At 44.6% G+C, this 9,160-nt stretch overlaps 2 protein-coding genes across 3 annotated transcripts; one reads left to right on the top strand and one right to left on the bottom strand.

The window, feature by feature from the left end:
• The first annotated feature begins 517 nt into the window (after positions 1–517).
• On the top strand, positions 518–5,481 carry LOC125508624 (Saccharopine dehydrogenase). 2 transcript variants are annotated; one of them, XM_048673379.2, is made up of 13 exons: positions 521–848; positions 1,036–1,133; positions 1,252–1,334; positions 1,459–1,585; positions 2,151–2,211; positions 2,382–2,479; positions 2,568–2,652; positions 2,779–2,902; positions 3,157–3,258; positions 3,496–3,560; positions 4,078–4,159; positions 4,618–4,697; positions 4,786–5,186. In XM_048673379.2, exons 1-13 carry the CDS (start codon positions 640–642, stop codon positions 4,841–4,843), a joined length of 1,272 nt encoding a protein of 423 aa, XP_048529336.1. In that variant the 5' UTR covers positions 521–639; the 3' UTR covers positions 4,844–5,186. The 2 variants fall into 2 exon arrangements, with proteins under 2 accessions (XP_048529337.1, XP_048529336.1); XM_048673380.2 differs by lacking the exons at positions 4,618–4,697; positions 4,786–5,186 and adding an exon at positions 5,347–5,481 and having other exon boundaries at positions 518–848.
• LOC125508625 (protein LEAD-SENSITIVE 1) lies at positions 5,467–8,256 on the bottom strand. The gene is made up of 2 exons (XM_048673381.2): positions 7,844–8,256; positions 5,467–6,735 (listed from the first exon to the last, which is right to left on the bottom strand). The coding sequence occupies exons 1-2, from the start codon at positions 7,938–7,940 to the stop codon at positions 5,789–5,791; spliced, it is 1,044 nt and encodes a 347-aa protein (XP_048529338.1). The 5' UTR covers positions 7,941–8,256; the 3' UTR covers positions 5,467–5,788.
• Positions 8,257–9,160: the final 904 nt, after the last annotated feature.

Raw genomic sequence — 9,160 nt, 5'->3', positions numbered from 1 at the left:
CTTCTTTTTCTTTTGTTTCTTTTGGGCATGCTTGTGTTGTTTGCCTCAGTATTGAACTCTTTGTTATATCAGGTGGTTGCTATATCAATATAGCGGGGCGAAAGTCTTTTTTTCAATACACTTAGCACCTCATTTATACATCTTTACATTGAAAGAGGTCTTAGTTTTGCTTCTGAGGGCATGCCCAACGTGGGCGCTAGTAGAGAGGCGCCAGGGTATCTATCCTGCTCGATTGGCAGTTGAGCCATCGATTCCCGGCCGATTCCTGGCGTCGGGTGTGGCATCGACGCAACAAATAGCATCGAGCGCCTGGGTGTTTCTTGCCGTGTGGGATGAATCGCTGCTACACCAGCTGGCTATATTAGCGCTTGTCAGGTAGCGTCTAGCGTTGCAACACATCAGCGCTTGGATGTTTTTTTCTATTTAACATTTTTTTTATTTCTCTAAGCGCCAGTATAAGAGCCTTGCATTGAAGATGCCCTGATAGAGCAGGTTTGATCGACGACGGCCCAATAAGCCTCCACGTCGCCGCTAAACAACATCCACGCACCCCTGCACGACCCATGGCTCTACCCTCTCGTCCCCAGTTGGCATGGGTGGCTCAGACCGCCGCGCGTAAACCCAGTCCAGTGCAGCAGCATGGCCGCCATGGTCAGAGCATGCATGCCACTCCGCACCCCTCCTGCCGCCGCGTCCTCCACCGCCACCGCGCCCGCTGCCCCGAGCAAGCCGCGCTCGAACGCCCGCGTCCTCGTGCTCGGCGGCACCGGCCGTGTCGGCGGCTCCACGGCCACCGCGCTCTCCAAGCTCCGCCCCGACCTTAACATCCTCATCGGCGGCAGGAACCGGTAATTGCCACATCCTTCACTTCAGTCGCATTCCATCAGCTGCAAATGAGAACCGCCTCTTAGTTTGATATATAATTAGTTAGCAGCTTGACACATTTGAGCCAATTAATATATATTCACTCTGTTCATATATGGCTTGTAATTTTTTATTTTTTTTGCGGGTGATATATGCCTTGTAATTTGCCAGGGAGAAAGGTGAGTCTTTGGCATCTGAGCTTGGCGAGCAATCCGAGTTTGTGAAAATTGATACTGGCAACGCAGCCATGTTGGAGAAAGCGCTAGAGGGTCAGTAATGCAAATTATACCATAACTTGCTAATGCTGTGCTTCATTTAGACAGACGTGTGGTTTTCCTCCACGGGAATCGGGACATATAACTGACTAATGGTTTGAACTTTCCCCAGATGTGGACTTGGTTGTTCATACTGCTGGGCCTTTCCAGAGAGAGGCTGAATGCGCTGTCCTGCGGGCGGCGATATCGACCAAGGTGGCTAAAAACATCCTGTCCCTGAGGACAGCTGCATAAGTTTTGCGACATCTGTTGAACTTGGTGATATTTTACTTAATAATAACTGAAATGGCTGTTGGCTCACTTAAGCTTTTGTGAACAGACAGCATATATCGATGTTTGTGATGATATGGACTATTCATGGAGAGCCAAAGCTTTTCATGAAGAAGCAAAAGCTCAAGGTGTTCCAGCTATTACAACCGCCGGCATATATCCTGGAGTGAGCAATGGTATTACTTCAAATTCATGGCATACAACACCATCAATTTGGCTTGCTATTTTTTTTCATCCACATCTCCAGTAATTGCTATATGCTCTTTGACTTGTTTCCGTTCGTTGCCACGAATGTCCATGTTTGCTGTTGCTCCACTGTGTAACTTGATACTAGTGACTAAAGACAATGACATGCTATTCTAAAATAATGCTCGGTGCAATGTTTCTTTAAACAGTACCCAAATGGAAAGAAATCGCATGAATCAAAGCTAGTGCTGTAAAAAGGTGGAACACGGTACCTGTGAGTGGATTCACCAAATTGATTTGTGTCATGTATTCATATATCAAAGTCGAAAGATACGTACACTTGAAGCTGTTGGAAACTATGTTAATATAAATTGCAGTGTTACTTAACTACCATGTCCTCATGGAACCAAGGAACAAAGTACTGCAAGAAGTGTGTGTGGTTTTTACACGGACCGCGTTGCTTCATTAAGGAATAGCTGCAGATATCGAGAACGGGAAGGGTGCCACGTCTTAAACGTTTAGTGCTTATTCGTGTGCTGTATTGTTTTCTAACAGTGATGGCTGCTGAGCTTGTGAGTGCTGCAAGAAGTGAAGATGGAGAGCCTGAAAGACTAAGGTTAGGGGAGTTCTATATTTTCTGGAAAAGGAAAAAAAATCAAATTAGACATTAAGGACAGAAGGGGTGGTTTGATTTGACTCTCGATGCATCTATTCATGTCAGATCTTACTACTTACTAGTATTCCTACGGGCTCATATTTATGGCCACATTGCTAAATCCTTTTTAGATTCTTCTATTATACTGCAGGCTCTGGTGGTGCTGGCCCAACAATATTGGCGACAAGTTTTCTGCTTCTTGGGGAGGATGTAATTGCATATAACAAAGGTATTTTTGAAATTTTCGTTAATAATCACCTATGGTCTTCCTCAGTGAGGAGGAAAAGATGATGAATTCATTCTAATTACCTATTTAGGAGAAGAAATCAAATTGAAGCCCTACAGTGGAGTTCTCAACATTGATTTCGGAAAAGGGGTCAGAAAGAGAGATGTTTACTTACTGTAAGTACTTTGGGCATTATCTTATAATTGACAAACCAGAAGCCAGTGTGGTAAAAAAAATGCACTACCATTATTTAGCATAGCTTGCCTTTTGACATACCGCAAATGCATTGTCGTCTATTTCAGGAATTTGCCTGAAGTGAAGAGTGCTCATAAATTTTTAGGTGTCCCAACTGTCAGTGCTCGATTTGGTACTGCTCCTTTCTTCTGGAATTGGGGAATGGAGGCTTTCGCTAAATTTTTACCTGTTGTATGTATTCTTCCCAGTTCTCAGTTATCTCTTTATGAAGTTCCTCCATTCAAGCTCACATTGCTATTCTAGTGATACCAATTGAAGATATTGGAAGTTGCAAACATACAGTAGCATGTATTTTCCTGCAATTTAAGCAATTAACCAATACGATCTGTGTCAATGGGATGAAAAAAAGTATCAATATTAAGGATGTAGTTGAGCTGGTACCAATTTGCAGTATATATACTTGACTTCAACTTGATCCTTTTTAGGAGTTGTTAAGGGATAAAGATAAGGTTGGAAAGTTGGTTAAAGAAATTGATCCCCTTGTTCGAGCCATTGATGGCATTGTAGGAGAGCGTGTGTCCATGAGAGTAAGTATTTCCTTTATCTCTATTTCAGCATTATATTCAAGTCATTGTAATGTTATTCAAGTAGTGTCTACAGTAAGAGCATACTACTCGTACTCAAGTTGTGTCTACAGTAAGAGCATACTAGTACTCACGTAGTGTCTGTAGTAAGAGCATACTAATTCCACTGAAGCTGTGTCCAGAGCAGTACGCGAAACTACTGATGACTATTGTTGGATCAAACTTATTTTGTTTGTGCAGGTAGACTTGGAGTGTTCGAATGGCCGAAATACTATTGGATTATTTTCTCATAGAAAACTATCTGTGTAAGTGCACATTTCTGGATGAGCAATTGAGCATGCTCAAAATCCGTTACCTAATTGATATTTACCATTAGTTATTTCCGCCTATCAGATTATTTTCCCATCGACTGTGTTGAGCCTAACATTAATTTCCTCCAAATAAAGCAGAGTCCCAGGAAATTATAGTCGGCATTCAAGAGTTTCCATTGGTTTCAAAACTGCTTTAGGTGGAAACAATTCTATAATCATGCCTATTTAAACTCAGAGATTATCTACCTAATGAGATTTCTTTATCTGTTCTTAATACTTGAAATGATCGATGCAGAATTTTATGCAATACCTGTTACAACACAACTGTCAGAAAAAGTTATACTCAGAACTTACAACTCAAATCCTAGGAATTTATACTCGAGATTTAAGCAATATTTACTGTATGGCTCATTTTACAAGTCCTGGTGTTACTTTTCAGTTCGGAAGTACCCAATATTATTCTGGTCAATCTATCTACATCTCATCTAAGCATCTTATGTTGGACTTGCAGATCGGTGGGCCATTCAACGGCTGCATTTGTTCAAGCAGTTCTGGAGGGAAGCACGCAACCAGGTGTTTGGTTTCCGGAAGAGGTGAGTAGTGCTCCGATAGAAGGAAAACTAATGGAATAGTTGCAACAAATTCCTTCGCGCCTCACAAAAAATAAGAGAATTTAATTCATACTCCCTCTGTAGAGAAATATAAGAGTGTTTAGATCACTAAAGTAGTAATCAAAACGTAGGAATTAGGAGTAGTATAGGAATTTGATAGGATGGCACTTGCCATCCTAAGGATTTGACTTGCCTCGTTCTTACGCGCAAAATGAGCTTTGAGTGGATGTGTAGTTTCCTCCAAAAACACAGGAAATGAGTAGTATTCCTATGAAATTCCTGTACGCATTTCCTACAAACCGAATGCATATATAGGAAAATTTCCTCCGGAATCCTTGTTCCTATGTTTTTCCTACAAAAATCCTTCAAACCGAATGAGGCCTTATATTTCTTTACGGAGGGGGTACTTTCTAAGATCATCTCAATTATTTGTAATGCAGCCAGAGGGAATAGCAATTGAATCAAGGAAGCTGCTTCTTGAGCGTGCGTCCCAAGGAACAACAAATTTCGTGATGAACAAGTGATTTCCTCTACCCGATTTCACAATATAAGTGGTTAACTCGTAATGTTAATGTTAGCTGACATAGTTATATCACTTGGATTGGCAGGCCTTCATGGATGATAGAGACTGATCCAAAGGAAGTTATCCTAGGAATATACGTGTGAGAAAAAAACTGAAAAAAGAAACACACACAGTTGAATATGGATAGATCAGTTTATAACTCTATCCTAATTTTGTCGATCGAATATTGGAGAAACTTATGGAAGTTCTGGAGTTATTACCGAGGATAAAAAGTAGCCACAATTAGTACGGTGTAGACTGCAGCAAGGAGAATCCTCTCCATAACATTCCTGTGTGACATTTTAGAAAATGCTGTAAATAACATAATGATCAATATATGTAGCATTATAAAACTGCAACTGAGAAAGGACATGCTAGCTTATTCGACAAGTTGGGGAAGGAATTCATGAATAGTACGATGATAGAACATAAGAGTTACTCCTTCCATTCCGAATTATGAGATGTTCAAAACTTTTTCTGAATCACATGTATATAAATGTGTTTGTGTTTTTTTGTTTGAAAAACGTGTTTGGTGTGCTTGTTCATTCATTTCAGCACGTATGTAGTCCATATTAAAATATCTAAAACATCTTACGATTCGGAACAGAGGTGATACTAGACATTATTGCGAGGAAAAGGCTTCAGGAAGCACCAGAAACTCCAGTGGATACTTGTGGAAGGGGAAGAGCACACAAAACAATGGATATTATGATGGAACCAAGAAATATATGACATCACATGGTTTGATTCAAATTTGTGCCAAGACAAATCTTGGCTAGAAGTTTGCACCTTACATCATAACATTACATACAAGCGAAGTGGACGCATTGCTACTTCTTTCAGAGGTAAATTAATTTACATGAACAAGTTCGGGCAACAAGCTTAATAAGTGGATTAAGCAGCAAATCGTCACACCCAGATCGACCAACCTCTTTCAGAGGTAGATTAATTTGCATGAAGAATTGCGTGGAACACACAGATAAGGGAATTGAGCAGCAATCCTCACAAAGCCAAATCGACGAACGACAATACCGCAGCTAAATAACACTTTACTTTTTAGCAAGTCCCCCTTTGCCTGGTAGCTCCAGCGAGCCTCCTGGTGTTGCCGTTTTAGCAAGCTCGCTTTCCCTTGGTAGCTCCGGCGAGCCTCCTGGTGTTGCCATTTTAGCAAGCTCGCCTTCCCCTGGTAGCTCCCGCGAGCCTCCTAGTGTTGCCGTTTTAGCAAGCTCGCTTTCTCCTGGTAGCTCCAGCGAGCCTCCTGGTGTTGCCGTTTTAGCAAGCTCCCCTTCCTCTGGTAGCTCAGGCAAGCCTCCTGGTGTTGCAGTCTCCGCCTGGGTGGCCCCTTGAGGAAGAGCAGGAGTGACATTGTTCACCCAGTGCTCTACAAGCCTTTCCACAGGCACCTTGATCACATCACGGCGAACACCCATGTCTGACACATATCGCCCCACGCAGTACATGCCGCTTGTCACAATTGCCAGACCACTAGCACTAGTTGTCAGGAAACGCAGCGGCGAAGAAGCCACCGCACTGAACGCAGCCGTCAGGGACGCCAGCTGCCCACTGCGCCCAACGCTGTAAGCAGTCTCGACGAGCAGCTCTGTCTTGCAGTATATCGCGAAGTCCTCACAGTTGTTCTTAAACAGGCTATACATGCCAAAGCCATTGTTGAGGAGGTGTTTGGCACGGTGGACAACAAGCTGAGCAGCGTCAGAGAGTGCCATAGTGCACGTTCCTCCACGCGCTTTGGCGAGGAAGAAAGGGGGCGACACAGCATAGTCGAAGAGGTAGAGACTGCCCCCGTCCAGGAAGCAATCGAGACAGGACATTATGACGCCCTGAGGCTTGATGAGGTGCCCACATTTCTCGCAAGGAGGGCCATCCGCCGTAGTCGGCGATGAGCTGAACAGAAACTTGTCTAAGAATGTTCCTGTCCCAATTTCATGTCCAACCGCTCTCGTAAAATGGATGACCATTCCATCTCCAGCATATATCCCTGAAAAATGGAATATCAAACTAGTCAGTACTACTGTATTATACATGACAACATATTAGCACATGTGTACAAGTAAACAAGTCAAGAGGACATCACGAACAAGTATTGCAGTAAGGAGCGTATGCATGGCGAAAACTAGGAAGCATAGGCAGCACTTGCGTGAGCGAAATGCGGCTTGAGAAGGAAGATATTAATCTATAAGATGCTATTCAAAGCCCACTAGTCTAACAAATGGCAAAAGCTTTGCAGGCCTTTGTATTACATAGAAAGCGGTCGAAAGCCAAATTACAAATGTACAGGATGGCCAAAGCTTGCAGTCGATTCTTAACCAGATTGAACAACCATGCGCACAACTTCTGCTGTATCTGAGTCACATAAAACTTGCCAACCCCTTCGCGCCAGCCTGAGCTGAGTGCTCACTTCACTGGGATCCTTGATGCCACATCCCACATAGCAGAGGAGATCCCAGAGTATGATTACCATGGTGTCGAAAACTCAAGTGCTCCCCTTCTGAATTCACATCCGCGCCCGCCTCCAGTGGTGCTGGTGCTGGTGCCGCTGGAAAGGTGGCCAATCATGCTGCGCTGAAGCATAGGCATCCACAGTTGATGAACCCAGACGCACTCGGCAAAGCGAGAATGAGCCGATCCTTCGCTGAAGGGCAACACTTGCAAAATCATGGTTATTGGGAACAACCCTCCTCATCACTGAGGAAAATCTTCCTCAACGGGGGCCAGCCCAGCCACCGGTCGCAATCTGTAGCCGGCAAACGTAAGTCCCCATTTAGGTAAAAGGCATTGCAGACGGAGGCCGCCAAATAGTCTGATTCAGAGATGAGGACATCTATTGTTGCAGGGCGTCTTCAAGGTGACCGTCATTTGACGGAAATATTTCCTCAACAGGGGGGCAGCCCAGACCCCCGTCGCAATCTGTAGCCGGCAAACCTAACATCTATTGTTGCAGGGCGTCTTCAAGGTGACCCCGGAGGACCAGGCGTGAGATTAATGGTGGCGGGGTGCTTAATTAATCCTCGGCCAACCAACGAACCAATTGACAGATATAGTTAGGGGAGATTGGTTGGGGGGAGAAGAATGAGGGGATTACCGACCGTGGTGGGCGTAGATGTAGGCGGTTCTCCACGAGTAGATGTGATCCCCGGCGGCGAGGGCCTCCCGGCCCACCCGATTCGACAGCACCCCCACCATCGACGAATCCAGCACTGGGGTCGAAATCGAAATCGAGTTCCCCAATCTGAAACGGCAGAGATCACCGGGGCCAGAGCATTACAGTCATCCTCGTCGCGCAAACCCTCGCCGCCTCGAACCCGAGGTGTGGCTTGCTTAGCGGCAAAGGATGCCCTGGGTGGATGAACGCGGATGGAGACGGCAATCGGTTAGGGCTGGTTGCTTGGTTAGGTTAGGAAGGAAGCAAGGGCACGAGGAAAGCGGCCGTTGCTCCCGCGTCCGTGCCCGCGACCGCGACCACCAGGACTCTCTTTCTCTCTCGGGCCGGGACTGCTTGGTGTTTCCGCAAATTATACCTGGCCATCCGCCGGGCCGGGCCTGACCAAGCCCGAGGTAGAAAACTCAGGCCCGAGCCTGGCCTGGCCCAGTTGTCGGGTCTACTTTTCAGACCCAAGCCTGACCCGCCACTACAAAAGTCCGCCTGGCCTTTCCAGTAAAGCGCAAAAACAGCGGGCCCAGGCCCGGCCTGACCTTCGGCTCAAAACCGACCCAGGCCTAGCCCGGGCGCAGCGTCAGGCCGGGCCGGGTCGGGCTTTTTTGGGTCGGGCTGCCCATGGCCAGGACTAAGCGCAATCACCTTTTCATTCATACGCTTCTTTATGAAGAGAGTATTTTTTCCAAAAATAAATGAAGAGAGTATTTTTTCCAAAAATATTTTTATTTTTATTTTTACAAAAGTAATTTTAGTTGTCAACCTGACTTTGCTAAAATACGTTTAATCTTGAGTTTTACTTTGGAAAGGCGCTCTAAATGTCAAGGTTGTGTGATATATATGCAACCTTGCGCCGCACAGGTCTATTATCTACGGGTAAGATGAATTTGACACCCTTGAAGCTTAGGTCTCTTCTAATGCACAAGTGCTTAGATGAGATGCTAAACTCATTGAAGTGTTTAACAACTAAAGTCCGCAATATGTATATGCTTAACTTGTTGTACCTAAGCTTTCTTTGTTTAATTATTTAACAACTAAATTCTCTCCAACCTCACAAAAAAACTAAATTCTCTCATGCATTGGTGAACTTCCTTTATTTAAGTGTTTTGTACAGATTTACGCACTTAGCATTGTTTCTTCTCGGTTATCGAAGTGCTCTCTATCCTCCTTAATTGCTTTACCATGTTAATTTTTTGCTTATGTGGCATGCTTAACACATGCACACCATGAAGCACTGCGAAGGGCCTTA

Source organism: Triticum urartu, chromosome 5A (genome assembly GCF_056163025.1).
Source record: "Triticum urartu cultivar PI428250 chromosome 5A, HENAU_Tu73, whole genome shotgun sequence".
Lineage (NCBI taxonomy): Eukaryota > Viridiplantae > Streptophyta > Magnoliopsida > Poales > Poaceae > Triticum > Triticum urartu.
The sequence above is the reverse complement of the archived record's forward strand: the minus strand, read 5'-3'. Positions and strand labels throughout refer to the sequence as shown.